Source organism: Cydia amplana, chromosome 7, assembly GCF_948474715.1.
Source record: "Cydia amplana chromosome 7, ilCydAmpl1.1, whole genome shotgun sequence".
In the NCBI taxonomy this organism is placed as follows: domain Eukaryota; kingdom Metazoa; phylum Arthropoda; class Insecta; order Lepidoptera; family Tortricidae; genus Cydia; species Cydia amplana.
In genome coordinates, this window is record NC_086075.1 from 5,896,770 (window position 1) to 5,913,997 (window position 17,228).

General features: G+C 39.0%; 2 protein-coding genes across 7 annotated transcripts in view; both read left to right on the forward strand.

The window, feature by feature from the left end:
* The window catches only part of LOC134649383 (tachykinin-like peptides receptor 99D), a 52,613-nt gene that overhangs the window by 10,229 nt on the left and 25,156 nt on the right, over window positions 1-17,228 (forward strand). For all 6 annotated transcript variants that reach the window (XM_063504117.1, XM_063504118.1, XM_063504121.1 and 3 more), the window contains exons 2-3: window positions 3,460-3,613; window positions 11,309-11,483. In XM_063504117.1, the coding sequence (XP_063360187.1) occupies window positions 3,460-3,613; window positions 11,309-11,483 (329 nt within the window). The remainder of the gene's footprint in view (window positions 1-3,459; window positions 3,614-11,308; window positions 11,484-17,228) is intronic.
* LOC134649824 (putative nuclease HARBI1) lies at window positions 14,031-15,374 on the forward strand. Its single transcript, XM_063504655.1, has 3 exons — window positions 14,031-14,254; window positions 14,367-14,497; window positions 15,088-15,374. The coding sequence occupies exons 1-3, from the start codon at window positions 14,066-14,068 to the stop codon at window positions 15,296-15,298; spliced, it is 531 nt and encodes a 176-aa protein (XP_063360725.1). The 5' UTR covers window positions 14,031-14,065; the 3' UTR covers window positions 15,299-15,374.

The following is a 17,228-nucleotide window of genomic DNA, read 5'->3' on the forward strand; positions in this document are numbered from 1 at the left end:
ACGATCTTATATAAATCAAAGAAACCTGATTACTTAAAACAATAAGTGTATCTGTGATTGAACTAATAAAGTAGGTATGTTATTAATCCTAACAATTGTATACTTTGCATCTATCATTAACTTGTTGGCATAATTATGTAACGTAGGTTGATTCAATCCTTAACAAATTAATTAAAACAGATAAATATGGTAATAGTTATGAACATTTTAATAGTTTATGTGATTATTTCCTCTTTGTTGATTTACATAAGACTTGGTATTTTAATCAACTAAACATATAATATTTAGAACAACGAAGATAAAACATTCAATCCCATTATGATCAAGTTATTGTATTAATTACGAAACTAATATTCCATTCTATTAAGAATTATTTGTTAAATCGATTTTCTTCATAATTAAATTAAATAATCAGTTAATCCGTTCAATCAAGAGATAAGTAGGGGGGCGCCGGTGCACCCGCGGTCCTCCCCGCCCGCGCCCCTGCGGCGCCTGTGACCGTGCGAGTGGGGAGTCAGTCTCAGCCTCGACGTTCAACATTCGACTACTTAGTCATTCAAGTACGCGTCAACGAAATAAACTTTACTTGTGCCTTTATTTCACGGCAAGCCTGGAACAGTGAACGTGTTACCTTTGCTTTGTGTACCTAATGTATAATAGTGTATGTGCAACATGGAGCAAGTGATTAGCATTCCCCTGTTGTGGACTAATGAGACCCCAGGTCTACCCAGTAAAACCCCTGTTGGCCGCCTCAAGGCTTTAAGGCGAGGCACGGGAAACGATCGGGACCATGCTTCCGAAACCCCGCCAGCGGCTGTCCGAACTGCGGACTTGACTTCGGAGGAACTGTTTCCCTTTACTTCTCTAAGAGTGCGCCATTTTTTGCGCATTGGCCATCCCAGGGACCCTCGTGTAGGCGACAGACGTCCCCGAGCCTGCCGCCAACGGGTACCCATAAGGGGGAAATCGACGGTTGTACGCCAAACGGTCATTATATTTGTAGCCCGTTTTAAATGTTAATTATAATATATATGTAAGGTATGTAAAAGAAAGTTCGATTTTTAAATGTAAAACGTTTAGTTTTCTAAATGTTTAGATGAATAAATAACATCTTATTATATATATTTTTTGTTTTATTCATTTACCCCCTTTTCATAAAACTTTACTTTGTTAAATTTGAATCTCAATTGTTTAATCAGTGCAACTATGAACCTTGTTGTTTGTTGTTGTGTTTTATTGTACTAGTACAATTGATGAAGAATGGTATATTGTACTAGACAAGCTTCATAGTTGAACTGATTAAACAATTGAGATTCAAATTTAACAATTTCTTAGTTCTGGCTAATAAGATGCATAAGTCGATGCAATCATGTTCTTAGTTGAACTTATTAGGGTCAAATAGTTGATACAGTAATTCTTCATGTTAACATTGATTTACATCTTAGTTGAAATGATTAAACAATTGAGATTCAAATTTAACAATATCTTAGTTCAGGCTAATAAGGTGCATTAGTCGATGTAATCATGTTCTTAGTTGAACTTATTTGGGTCAAATAGTTAATACAGTAATTCTTCATGTTAATATTGACCTACATCTTAGTTAAACTGACTTGTTTGTATTAGTTGGTACAGTAACTTATCATGATAATAATTATCAAGCCCTAAGTTGATCTTGCTAGGATCAATTAGTTAGCATAATTATTTTTCGTGTAAATATTGAACAAGATCTTAATTGGTTCAGTTACATAGATATAGTAATAGCAATCAGAATTACCTTATTTGATGTGTCTAAGTTCTTGTTAGGCTCGTATGGAATCAAGATGCTTGATTACGACTATCAAGATATTGATAGGGCCAACCAAATTTTTTTTAGAGTGTAATGTCATAATCATTTAAATTTCCAAATTTGGTTACGATTGGTTAAGTTTTGGAGGAGGAAACAGTCGAGTACGAAACCTCGATTTTTGATATTTTTACGCAGGATTTTTCGCCTTGTCCTTATCGCACTAGTTTTAGGAGCTGCTTCCGTTAGCGAGACGGGTATATTTACCTAAAATATTTAAATCTTAGCTCCTGTTGACTCTTAAGTATTTGTATATTATATATATCGTTGTCTGAGTACCCACAACACAAGCTTTCTTAAGCTTACCGTGGGGCTTAGTCAATTTGTGTAATAATGTCCTATAATATTTATTTATTTAATTCTCATTACAAATGAAAATAGGCCTCCAGTTCCATTAAGCAAAGTTAAGAACTCCGCTAAGTTCTGAAGTTAGTAAGTTGGCTGTAAAGTTTAGTCCGCAAATACCTACTCATAGCGTACACCAAACACCAACGTATATTCTGTAGTTACACAAACTTGTGGATACGTATTTAATAGTGATGTACCGACTATTGATTTGGCCGACTAGCCGACTAATCGGCGCTCGGATAGCCTTTTAGTCGGCCGACTAGTCGGCTAGTCGGCCAGATCATTAGTTTGGTCTAAGTTCGGTTCAAATGCACTAAAAAACAATCGTTTTACCCTTTCGTCGCGCTATTTATCATATAGTAACGCTAAAAAATTAAATAAAAAAATCCTATGGTTATACCTATTTCATACGGCGACCGCACAATCGGACATAAAAAGCGACCACAAGGTCAATAATTTCGAACAAAAGTTTTCGTAAGCACCCTAAATAAAAAAATTTGTAAAATAGATAAAAATCTTATGAAAATATGTGCTGTTTATTTCTTTTTGCCCTGTTTTTCTGTCACTTATAAAGTGCCGACTAATCGGCCATTTTTGCCGCCTAGTCGCCGACTAATCGCCGACTACATATGAGGCCGAATAGTCGGCTTTCCCGACTAGTCGGCGACTAGTCGGTACATCCCTAGTGTTTAATGTTCCCACGCCGGTCGTTAATTATCAGGAAACAGAGAGATATATGTGAATCGAACTCACCTATGATAGTCTTGTAGGTATTTCCCTCTCGAATTAATACGGAAATTCGAACGTGAGATATGGGAAACTATTATTATTTTGGAAGATTGTGCGAGCCTTGAAATACAAAGTGTAACAAAAATACTGATGAGCCGTTGTGTGAGTGTAACAAAAATACTGAATGTAGCATTAGAGTCTCGGTATTGTATTTAAAAAAACATATGTAGGAAAAAATATTTAACGCCTCATAAATAATATTTTTCACTACACCAGCTCCAAAAGGCCCTTTTTATTTTTGAAAAATTCGGTGCGTAGGCTACGCTACGCAGCGTAGCTAACATGCCAATCGTTTACGCTCCTTAGCAAACGAGACGAAACAGTCGCACGAATATGGAAGAGTGAAAAGAGAAACGTTTCGTTGTCTTAGCGCAAGCGATTGTCACTAGCTAGGCACCCTGATGAGAGAGTTGTATTATATCCACAAGAGTGGAAAAGTAAGTCGATGCACATTTTGAGTCGTTACTTCTTTGTTGCAGCCGTTCCAGTCGTTTATACTACCATCATGGCGGCAGGCGGTATGGACGGTAATCTTCGTCGCCATGGTGGTGGCGGCCACCTTGGGCAACCTCGTCGTCATCTGGGTCGTGCTGGCCAACAAGAGGATGAGGAGCGTCACGCATTACTTCCTAGGTTAGTAATAAATCAGAGGTCTAAATGGATTACGCCATGGCCGAACTCCCCTCAAAAATAGTTTTTGAAGTGAAAACTTCTTTAGCGGCGCTGGGCACTTTTTGTGGTGGGGAAAAAATTATAAGTAAACTCGAGACAGCATAAGGCGATCACGTGACCGTAAACCCCGTAAGGTGGCCACTCATAATTTAGATGGCATTTAAATCAATAAAGAAAAACTCAATGTTATTTGACATTTATGTTGCGGACTCCTTTTCAAAACCTGTACTTACCTTTTTACACACTCTTTACCTATGTTCAAATAATTTGACGTTGTCATGGCAGTATGTAAATAAACATGTCAATGAAAAAGTGTGATCTTATTTGAGAATGATAATAACATATAAAAAATAAATAGAATACCTCCGCTAAACGTATGTATCGTGTTACCGGGCGTCGGTAACATAGTGAGGTGAGTTTTCACTTCTATCGGCACTCCCGGAGTGCAACCCGTTGTTTTTTTTTTTCATAATCAGTAAACCGTCTGACCGCGCGACTTGGAACGTTGGTTGGGCAATGGTACATTCCCAAATTGGTCTTCGTGTAAGGCCTGAGTGGACGCTCGGAGCGGAGCGTTTGGCGGGGCGTGCAGCGTGGCGTCGGGCTCACAAGGGAATTGAGCAGCCTGCACTAAGGACGCTCCTGGAATGTGTAGATCGGCTTATGGCAAAACGTGGGGTCTAAACCCAAAGGTACTAAGATGGATCTATACCATGATGGTAAGACCAATCATCTTGTACGGATGCCTGGCATGGTGGCCAAGGACACTAAAGAGCACATCCAGGGATGCCCTTATGAAAATACAAAGAACGGCATGCATGGCTATTACTGGCGCGTTTAGAACGACGCCAACCGCGGCGATGGAGGTACTGCTAGACCTCCCGCCGCTACACCCAATGATACAATCTGAGGCGCGGAAATCGTTACACAGGTTGGCCCTAACAGGCCTCTGGAGCGATAGCAAGCCAAAGACCAAACACACAAACATGGAATGTGACAATTTCATGAAAAGGATTACGAATATGGGCTGCGATAAGATGCAACCCAAGTTTGTGTTCCATAAGAATTTTAACGTTAAAATTCCAACAAGGGCTGAATGGACCGAAGGTCTTGAAGCACCAATCTCTGATGAAAACGACATCATATGGTATACAGACGGGACTAAGACAGAATCTGGTACGGGGGCAGGCATTTATGCAAATGACTTTAGTAGTAGTACAAGCATAGGCAATTACGCCACTGTCTTCCAAGCCGAGACATTCGCTATAATTGCCTGTGTGCATGAGAATATAGTTAGGCAAACCCAAGGGAAGAATATCTATATACTCAGCGACAGTCAGGCTGCACTCAAAGCGCTTGAAGCGCCTAGAGTGGACTCTAGACTGGTATATAATGGCGTCCAAGCTCTGAACCAGCTTGGAAGGCAAAACAGAGTGCAACTGGTATGGATCCCAGGGCACGAGGGATTAATAGGCAATGAAAATGCAGATGAACTTGCCAGAACCGGATCTGTAAATAATCTTATAGGTCCGGAACCATTCGTGAGGCTCTCACAGGGAACCATCACAACGGCTATTAAAGACCATACCAAGACCAAACATCAGGAAGAATGGGACAGTCTGACGGGTCTAAAGCATGCAAAGCTCTTTATGCAAGGAGTAGACTCCGGCTGGAGCAAAAAGCTTTGGAAACTTAGCAAAAGAAAAAGGAATTCAGGAAAGGAATAAAAAAAAGGAATTCTGGCCAAGATGGGACACTCTGACAACACCGATTGTCGTATGTGTGGCGAAGAGGAAGAGACAGTGAAACACTTAATGTGTGAATGTCACGCCCTCGCCAGACAAAGAATGAAGGACTTTGGAGCAGGATATCTGGAACCAAAGGACTTTAAAACGCTACCCATGAGCTCCATCATCCGACACATGGATATGGTGGAAAAAGCTCTTGAGTAGTTGACGGATCTTCTCTAGGGGGTAATTGCACAAAAGATCCCTATGGGTCGAAGTGTATCCGCAAGGGCCCCCGAAAACAATAAGATAAGATAAGATAAGACCGCTCCTAATCGCTTGCATTTGTTTAACATGCACGCCGCACGCCCCGCCCCGCTGAACGCTCAACTCGAGCGTCCACTCAGGCCCCCAGTTGGCACTTTTACCAAAACGTTCCCGGGGTAACTCAAGTGACAAAAATACAGGAAGGGCATCCCCAGCCAGCGATCACATTCTTTTTAGAAGTAATGCGCCAAGGAAAACAGTTTGTGTTGCTAATTTAGACGAACTTGAGTAAGGTAAGCCTCCTGAGGTCCCAAGGGGGATCTAAATCTTAGAATTTAATGGACGGAGGCTGGCTAATGGTTCTGTTTATATTAGTGTAAACAGTATGGAATAGCAACACTGCAGTAGTATACGAGCGCCAGACCAGGGGGACGATTTTTGAATTTCGACCGCTCGATTTCGTGTATTGCGTTCAATAATATCTCCATTACTAGGTATTTAAATTCTACGAATAGAATTGAAAACGAGTGATCAATACCACTAGATTCCTAATGTCTATCGCTCGTATTTCAAAAGTTAACATTTCGCCGTTTTCCACCGATTTTCGAGTGACAAAATCGAGCGGTCGAAATTCAAAAATCGGCCCCCAGAGGCTTTATTTATCATACGATAATAACTCATCACAATAGAAACCTGATGAAAAAGCATTAAGCTTAAAACAGCACCCTAGGCACTATATATAATGTAGCATTTTGCAAGCCACAAGATTTACAAAGTACCTAACGGGCTGTCAAAAAACAAGCTGGGTACAATATAATTTGTGGTTGAGGTTTGTGACATTCTTCTTACCAAAGTTGCTAATAAGCTGCCATCAAAACGTGTCGAACTTCATTCACTCGCTTCATATTTCGCAAAGAGCTCTATTGCTAAGCAATAAGAGTGATTGCTGGTAACTACAGTTGCCAAAAGTAAGTGTGTGATTAAAATATATGTTATGCTTTTAATTTTACGTGACGTGACACATGGCCCCTAGGGAACTGCACGGCATTTTTTTAATTTACTAAGTAGTAGCGTCAATATCAACATTCATGTCACAGTTGTGTCTCCGGGAAATTTGCACGTCATATTTCTGTAGTATTTGTACGAGCATCGAGTTACAGCGTACCTTAATGTTTTTTAACCACATTGGTACATATAATGAACTAGCTGTGCCCGCGGCTCCGCCCGCGTGGAATTCGGTCTATGTCAGTTAGCTAATTCATCCCTAATTTCTCTCCCCTGGAGGCGGAACTTGAAGTAAAGTTGACAGATGGATACGATTAGCGGACTGAAGTCCAGATAAAATATTTTACAATTAGGTAGGTACCACTAAACAAAACTACACTCCAGAACCAATAGTTTTTCTCGCCCTTATTCCAATATTAGACGTGATTTAAACGACACAGAGTATAAGTAACGGACAATACAGTACTACTTTTGTATTTTTACGTTCTTGACTGTACCTATCCAAATCATGTCCATGGCAAATATCATTAAATTCTGTCCACCAGTCAAATCATTCTGAGCATGAAAAATTAAGAATTATACACATAGAAATCCATACTTCCTAACAAACTTTAGAATTTAGGTGTAATATTGTATTAGTTAGAACTAAGATTAGAGGAAAGGAGAATATTATAGATATCAAAAACTTGAGGCCGAGTATTTACACTTCATTTACAGTTAGGTATGTTTATGTATGCACAACTAAATATCTACATATATGTATGTACCGGGGATTACTTTTAACAGTGTAAAAAAATGTTGAATTATAAGTTTTTAATTTAAATAACACTTAAATAAAATAAAAATTGGCCTAAGTCGTAGTCGCTTGGTAGGGTGTCCAGAATACCATCTTTATTAAAGTAGGGCTTAATCCTTAAAATCGTATTAAAAACGCGAGCGTAGCGAGCGCGAAATTTTTTTGATAGATAAAAAATTGGGAGATGCTATGTCAGGGACACAGCCGCAATGGTTTACGTGATACGTTGGTGTGGATATCTAAATAATGCGAAAGCCGAAGGCCGAGCTCCATGTAGGGCCGAAGGCCCGAAGCGTCCAGGCTGTCAGTGCTTAAGCACAGAACAATAGTATAAGTGTCTAAATACGAAGACCGAAGGCCGAGCTTCGTGTAGGGTCGAAGGCCCGAAGCGTCCAGGATGTCAGTGCTTAATCACAGAACAATGGTATCAGTGTCTAAATGCGAAGGCCGAAGGCCGAGCTCCGCGTAGGGCCGAAGGCCCGAAGCGTCCAGGATGTCAGTGCTTAAGTCGTAGTAGTAGTCGCTCGGTAGGGTGCCCATCAGAATGCCACCTTTATCAAATTAGGCTTAACCTTTAAAATCGTATTAAAAACGCGAGCGTAGCGAGCGCGAATTTTTTTTGATAGAAAAAAAAATAGAGAGGCTATGTCAGGGATATAGCCGCAGTGGTTTACGTGAAATTTTGGTGTGGATATCTAATGCGAAAGCCGAAGGCCGAGCTCCATGTAGGGCCGAAGGCCCGAAGCGTCCAGGATGTCAGTGCTTAATCACAGAACAATGGTATCAGTGTCTAAATGCGAAAGCCGAAGGCCGAGCTCCGCTTAGGGCCGAAGGCCCGAAGCGTCCAGGATGTCAGTGCTTAAACACAGAACAATAGTAGGTATAAGTGTCTAAATTCGAAGGCCGAAGGCCGAGCTTCATGTAGGGTCGAAGTTCCGAAGCGTCCAGGATGTCAATGCTTAAGTCATAGTAGTAGTCACTCGGTAGGGTGCCCAGAATGCCACCTTTATCAAAGTAGGCTTAACCTCAAAAGTTAAAAACGCGAGCGTAGCGAGCGCGAATTTTTTTGATAGAAAAAATTGAGAGAGGCTATGTCAGGGACACAGCCGCAATGGTTGAATTTTGTTGTGGATATCTAATGCGATAGCCGAAGGCCGAGCTCCGCGTAGGGCCGAAGGCCCAAAGCGTCCTGGATGTCAGTGCTTAATCACAGAACAATAGTATAAGTGTCTAAGTGCGAAGGCCGAAGGCCGAGCTCCGCGAAGGGGGGAAGGTCCGAAGCGTCCAGGCTGTAAGTGCTTAAACACAAAACAATAGTATTAATGTAGGTTAATGTGTGTGCTGAAAGTCCTTATTAAGCACTCAATGAGTTTAGGAACTCCAGGGGTCTGTTGTGACGTTGCCTTCATCCAAGACGGTGTTAATGGATTTAGGTATATACTGCCTGTTCACTTTCGATTTCGGCCAATATCCGCGCATGTGTAGGTAAGTATAGACGTACGACTCTCTCCAGTACCCGCTGATGCACCAGTACTTACCGTCGAGCGCGTCTGTCGTGCGAATACGCTGAGCGGTCAACCGTTCTTCGCTCTGCGTGAACGTCTCCGAATATTCCTCAGATTCCTGAGACCGTGCTACCTTGTTACCTCAATACGTTGCGAGAATTTCGCGAAAAATTCGTTTTAAAATGCAAGTCCCAAATTGTTTGACATTTACAAAGACATAATACCTATTTAAAATGTAAAAACTTTCGCGTTTTGAACACATATTATTAACTCTCATTTATAGACGGGCCTATCTCGAAATTTATTTTATTATCTTTATTTACCGATGTTTCGACACAGGTTTCACTGGTCGTGGTCGCGGCTACCTGATGTCCCAATAAAATGTCAAAACAGAGATTTGTGCAACTACCCGACGAAAAGTGTATGAAAAAGTTTGGGGTAGACATCATATTTTCAAACCACCCACTTCACACAATGTTAATTATTGTCAATAGACCCGTCTATAAATGTGATTTACTTAATATGTATTTGCAAAAACGTTTGACATTGACTAAGAAAATTTTGTTATTTTTTACAAAGTACATACACAAAAAAAAAGTTTGCACCACTTTCTTAAGTTAGCGCCATAAGATTCAGGTGTAAACATAACTTAATTGAGTGTAGTGGCCACCCCCCCCCCTTTTAGGGGTTGAATTTTTCTAGCCTAAAATAGGGCCAGGGATTTTCTTGACAGATTAGTAAAGTTTGCATCAAAATCCGTTCAGCCGTTTTCACGTGATGCGCGGTCAAATAAACAGATAAACAGACAAACAGATAAACAGACAAACAGACAAAAATTCTAAAAAGTGTTGGAACGTGTTCTGTTATCGATTCTAAGTATCCCCAACCAACTTTATTTCGAATATCTTCCATGTACAGACTTTCGACCCTCTTCAGCTTTGTATAGCCATGTATAGAAGATGTATAGATGAAAGGATAAGTGACATAAATAGTTTAAAGTAATTGAGGCAACAGCGCGATGTGAAACTGTATGGGAGTAAAATTGTGGTGGTTATTTTGGTATTACGGAAAACCATTTAAAATTAAATTCCTATACAAAATGTATTGTATCTGACGGCGATAGTCGAGAATAATTTCATCCCGTAAAATGTGGTGAGTAGGGTTCGCGGGGAGAGTTGGGTTTATTAATGGGGATAGAAAGGATGAAAGGGGGGTGAGCTGGAATTTTAAGGCTACTGCTACAAAAATAATATATTCCAATTTAAAATGGAGCTATAGTAATACTCATAATAAAAAAATCGATCCAACAATCTTCCAAAATCATCTTTGTATTAAATCCCATCTCACCCCAATTACGAGAGATTACTACGGGGAGAGGTGGGATTTCCTGTTTATCGTCAAAGTTATGAAATGGAACTACCCAAAATAAAATTTAAACTAAGGCTTAGCACGCACTGCGGTTTTTAAAAAGCGGTTCCGCTACCGCAAAAAATGTAACGTACGGCATTCTTAAATCGCAAGTGCGTGCGCTTGTAAAGAATGCCGCACGTTACATTTTTTGCGGTAGCGGAACCGCTTTTTAAAAACCGCAGTGCGTGCTAAGCCTAAAATACAAACGTCCGGAACACTTATAATATACACCATTCAGTTTGCATAATGTAAAAATAAAATGTTATCGAGGTTTGAATGTCAGTTTTACCCCTACTCACCCCATTTTACGGTACTCGATAACTTTAGTTGCCAGAAGGATAAAGTTTTCTGGAAACTTGCCAAAGTCATGTTGGAAACACAGTCAGTTTTAATTAGACACTTACTTAAGCCTATTTTATAAATCTACTGTAATCTTGTTTGTGCGCCTGAACAGTAAACTACTAAGCCACTTGCACCGTCCCAGTAATACGGGGTTAACCGGTTTAACCTCGGCCTCAAGAGGGCCTTTACCAATTGGTGTGGTGATAAATATCTCAGTCGTGTAAGGCAGGTTTTCAAGCCCTAACGTTTCACTACGTTAGAACCACAGAACAAGTTAGAATGGCGATGCGAGCAGGGTACGTGTCGCCGCCGGTTGTGAGCAAACGCTCGCATGCTACTCGCCCGCGCTGACCGAAAAACGAAGTAAACATGCCTTTTGCGCCACAATAACGTTCAGATTAAGAAGCCAGACATCAAATCTGTCTAAAGGAGGCGTATCCATTCACCACGCACACAAGTTTTTACTACCGTTGCGCGAGTGTTAGTAAATGTGGAGAGGAACGAGCGGCGACACCGGTTCCGATACTAACTGCGCGCGATAGCCATTCTAACCTCTTTAATGTTCTGTGGTTAGAATCAGAGAAATAAATTCAAACTTTCACAGTGAACCTGTCAGTGGCCGACGCGATGGTGTCCACCCTGAACGTGACCTTCAACTTCACGTACATGCTGCACTCTGATTGGCCATTCGGCGACTTCTACTGCAAGTTCTGCCAGTTCATCGCCGTGCTCAGCATATCTGCCTCGGTGTTCACGTTAATGGCGATCAGTATAGACAGGTAAATAAACTTAATTATATTCTTTATTTATTTTAGTTCTTAAATATGGTCATTAACTGTCAAACAACAGCCAACCTGCTGAACTTACGATTCCCTAGTGTTTCGTTTCGCCAGAGAGTCCGTACCTGTCCTGCTATTATTTACGGCCATCTTTAAGTCTAAGGATGAACGCCGTGACCAAGAACGATGAACAATAGTATTTTATACAATCGTGATATAATGGAGAGCTTTTCAGTCGAGTACCGTGTTTAGGCAACGAAGCTTGCTGAGTTGCCTAAGTAAAGGTACGAGATTGAAAAGCTTGATTATATCACTATTGTATACAATACTTTTTCTACGAGTCAACAAAAAAATAAATATTATAGTTGAGTTGGGGTCCCATAGTGAAAAAAATATGCGATTTCACTTTGGTATACGAAGTCTTGATTCAAGCATTGCAGTCGACGAGTAGAAAAAAAGGATTTTAACCATGCATTCCAGTGGTCATATAAGAAACAAAAAATATTACCGACATGACTATAGGTCGAATTGGCCTATTTCCCGTCGATATTTTTAATGATAAAATAAAATTACTTGTTAAACTCACATAAAATGAAAATTAAATTGCTTTCGTAAAAAAATGCATTACCTAAGTATCTCTGAAACAGGGCCCAATGAAGTAAACTTTATAAGGCATTTCATTTTATAGTCTCTAAATATGACCACGAATACACCGTTAATACCCTTCAGGCTCCAGTCTCGGTGTAAATTAATAACACTCTAACTTTTTATGAGACAAAACAATGTTAATAATGTCTAAAAATTCCTCCCAGAGGACATTTTCGCCACTTTTAAGGAATGTCGTTTAATCAGTTTTATTGAGCCGTAAATCACCGATGTTACATTTCCACCCGCTGTTCGCTATTAATTAAAACTTCCTGCAGAGAAATGACTAATTACGGGGTCTGGGTAGAGAACAAAAACGACCCTAATATATATGGTCGAGCGAACGAAGGTACCCATTTTAACAAAAATCTCTAGACCTGCTTGAAATACAGGCGATTATTCGTATAACTTGTGTACTTTGTGAAGTCATATTGATTCCTTTTTTTAACTTTTACAGCAGAATAAAATGAAATATGAAAAAAAGAACTTTTTACAAAATAAGGTTACTTATCTGAAGTTACAAAGGATACTTTACAGTCTTTGTTATAAACTCGTATAATTTTCGAAGAAAATAACAAACTAAAAAACCTAAGGGGATGCAATGGGAGTTTAAATTTAGTACGTGAGCAATAAGGAGCATTAAGGATGACTCGCGTTAGACCGGACCGTGTCCGGGCCGGAGCTTCTGGCGCTTACTTTTCTATGACAATAACAGGTGATCACGTGATGCTTTCCATAGAAAATGAAGCGCCGGAAGCTCTGGCCCGGACACGGCCCGGTTTAACGTGAGTCATCCTTAAAGGGGTTTCTAAATGCAGCGACCTATGGCAGCGACGGTGTGATAGCCGCCTGAGTTCTATGCGGATGAAGTCACGGGCCAAAGCTGACGCTAGTAGATAATAAAAGCTGCTCACCCAACATTTTAGTTACGTTTTTCCAGAACAAACATAAATAACCTAATCGTATTTTATCCTTTGCTACCCCTTTTCCTTGCCTCTGATTAAAATTCAGCGGAGAATCCGCCCTGAAAGCGATTTTAAATTTATTATAAACAGATTAAAAAAATAAAAGCAAGAAAGTCCAGTGGAATTAATTTCGTATTTCGTTTCTTTCTTTGAATTGTAACAGATTCCAAAGCGAATTCTGCCAATGAATGTTAGGCGATACTTTGATTAAAGTCTGGGTTCTAAATGATTAATTGAATTCAAACTTTTTTTTATCCGTATAAGATGCGAATTGTTATATAGACCAGTTAATCATTTCACGAGAAATTTACTGAGGAACACATCGCAACTTAGTTTAATAATTTACAACTTGTATTTAGGCATTGCACACTATGTTTCAGAAAGTCATTTTGTAGTACTGTAGGGCTATGATGGTCGACTGTATAAATGATATAGCTGTATAAATGGTGATAAAACTGACATTTTATCCAGTTTTTATTGATTTGTCGTCTTTTCCACTTTTGACAGCGATAGTCGTTAAATGATTAACTGCATAACATGGTCGTTGGATAATATGTCATTTGTCTACTTTTCCAACTTAAACTTAGTTGATAAGTGGATAAGTTAAATGATATAAAAGACACTTATCTAGATTAATACATTTTTATAACATTCATACCGTTTTGTCCACTTTGACAGCGATAGACGGTAAATGGCTACGTTTGTAGGATAATTAGACATATAGTCGATTTTTGACGGCTAGCCTTTGATTAATTTATCGTAGTGCTCACTGGGTCACGATAAGGTGCTCTCGTGTTTTAAAAGTGGTGAAAAATATTTATTTTTGGAATTACTTAAATATCAGTAAGTATCTGTTTTTTTTTTCAATATAATATATAGGTACAATTTGAACTCCATTTGTTTCCATATAACAATATCATTACATTATTTGTAGGAATGGCAAGATATCACTTCTTCTTGGCCGCGGCTGTCATGGAAGAAAAGCAACAAAGGAAAATCCAGCGACGGGCCATAAGGGACATATGCAACCCCTTTGATATGCCCAACGAAGAGTTTCGGCACATATATAGAGTGCGCAAAGAGTTGGCACTCTATTTGTGTGCCGAACTCGACGCCGACCTCAAACCTAACCATGACGATGGATTGCCGGCACATCTTAAAGTAAAGATATAATGTTGCACTATTCCTCAAATCATTATTGTCACTTTTACCACCACCTTGATCATAATACTTATTTAATAATGACATACCAACTTACAACTCTTTGTTTTAGGTTCTAACATCACTGCACCTATTGGCTGACGGTAGTTACCAAAGGGGAACTGGTCAAGACCATGGCTTGTCTATTGCTCAGTCCACTGTCAGCAAGTACCTGGACCAATTTGTTACTGCAGTCAATAGAAGGTATGTCTATTTTGGTACTTAACACCACTGAAACAGGGGGTAACAAGGTAAAAATATAAGAGTGCAGTGAGATATTTTTTCTATAATGATGTTCCTTTTATACGGCGTAATCACTACAATCAGATACATTGGAACGCAAAAATGACTCAGTCAGTAACATCATATTAAATCTTTTTTCTTACGCAGAATTTTGGGGACTAGAGCCCGTACCATGAGTCTCTGACAGTGTCAAAACTGACATTTACGCTATCGAGAACGTAATTTACTTTCTATACATCTCGCTCGTACTCGCATATTAGTGCAAACGAGATGTATAGAACGTAAATTACGTTCTCGACGGCGTTTATGTCAGTGCCAAACTGATGGTAGCCGTATAGGTATGAAATAGAAATTTATTAGGCTTGAATGTGTTATAATTTCTTTTTTTTAATTTTGTACTTTTATAGGGAATTTGAATTGTTTCAAAATATTTAATTGCATAATAATCATACCTAACTTTTGTTATTACTTCCATATTTATGTAAGTATTATTCAATATTAGCTACATGTAGCTAAGGTACCAAATCATTAAAGTGGTGGATTGTTTACAGACTCAAGGACAAATGGATACTCTTCCCAGGAGACGAGCAGTCCCGGCAATCCATCGCCAGAGGTTTTCAGGAGGCATATGGGGTTGCTAACATCTTGGGTACAGTAGACTGCACCCAAGTAAAAATATTTCCACCTCCGTTACCACACGGTGTACAGTATTTAAACAGAAAAGGAAATCATGCACTCAACGTTCAGTTGGTATGTAAATAATAACTTCAAAATCATAATTTGATAATTTTGAATAAATCTAATGCATTTTGTTTGCTTGTAAACCATAAGATCGCCAAAGTAAAGTAATCCCTATTAGCGTTGCTTCACCACAGACTGGTACGTTTTGTTACAAATAACTGGTAAACATCTTATTTAATTAAGTACACGTTTTTAGATCGCGGACGTTAACTGCAAAATACTGTCGGTGAATGCGAGGTTTCCGGGCCGGGTACATGACTCGTTCATTTTCAATAATTCTTCAATAAAAGACGAGTTACGAAGATTGCATAACGAGCATATTGGAGAATACTTTCTTCTGGGTAAGCAGCAAGTTATAATATACTCGTATTATCATGGAAATAAGTATTTTTTCATAAGTTTAATCTTTTATAAAAGCCTTTATCTTTCTGTTCTTACTGTTATTTAATAAAAAAACACCTAATATTCATTCAACTAAATTAGGATATAAATAGGTGGTCGAGTATTTTGTTATTTTGAAGATAATTAAGATATTACATATAATATAACCATTGTTATAATGTTTTAGTTTATACTAAACATAAATTGTAAATAAATAAAAATTGTAAATGAATGAATTAATTAATTAAATTCGTAAAGTGACCATGTAATATTTCGGCAGGGTTACATCGATTGCCACGGCCAAGACTGACTAGTTGGTGTAAACTTAGCGTGCTAAAATATATATAGGTATGTCCGAAAACGTAGAACACCAAAATAAAATATAAATATAAACATTTCAGGTGATTCGGGGTACGCTCTTGAGCCATGGCTCATGACGCCCGTGATGAACGCTGCCCCGAATAGTCCGGAACAAAGGTTCACGGCCTGGCACTGCCGCGTGCGAAACACAATAGAAAGAACAAATGGATACTTAAAAAATATATTCCGCTGTCTGGGGCACGACCGTGTGCTCCATTATAGCCCGGCTAAGGCTTCGGCTATTATTTATGCTTGCTGTACACTATATAACATAATGGAGCATTACAAGTAAGTGAGCTCTAGCATTTACATAGAGAATCAAGTAGGTATGTTACAAAAATGTTTTAAAATACAGTACTTGTACCTAGGTAGTAGGTAGGTACACATAATGAACTAAAACAAAGGTTCAAGAAAAAATAAGGTTTGCCTACCGCAAATAATAAGGTTTGGCTCCGCTGCTCAAAACTAAAGAACCTAATACCTATATAGTAACCCTTGTATGATCACTCGAATCTTTCTATCCGTCCGGTTGTCGCGTAATTAAACCACTGACATATTTTTTTGAGAATGACCCATTTAAGATTTAGGAGGATAACACTTTATAAAAACATTAAAATTACTCAACAATTAGACTAGGGTAGACGGGGGTAAATTGAAACATTTATTGTTTGATGGCCTGTAACTATTTTATTTTTACAGTTAGCTATGAAGGAAAACATCGTGAGGAAACCAGCATACATCCGCAAAAAACATTTAAAGGTGTTTGAAATTTCACAAATTTAACACATATCAGTGAAAGAACAAGGTTCAAAGTCAAATGGCGTTCTACAAGTTTTAATCATGTGTCTAAAGATGGCAGTAAATTTACTGTGACTACAAAATTTACTTTGACAATACGCCTCTTTACTAAATTCTCTTTGATATAGGTATTTCCTTGTTCCAGAATTCTGCCAGTAATAGAACCAGAGGCAGTATTTGAAGAAGACGCTGCTCAAGGTGGGATGCATTATCCGCAAAACGGACTTCTGTTAAGGGTGGCACAGGAAAAACGTGCCCAATTAATAAACGATTATTTCGCCTAGTTCCGTTCCACGGGGCCTAGGGCCGTTCCACGACCGATGCTGCTTCGGTACTCATTAAACATATTTATAATATTTGGGAAAATTCTTGTGATGCAATTGGCATATTTTGTGATCTTTCTAAAGCATTT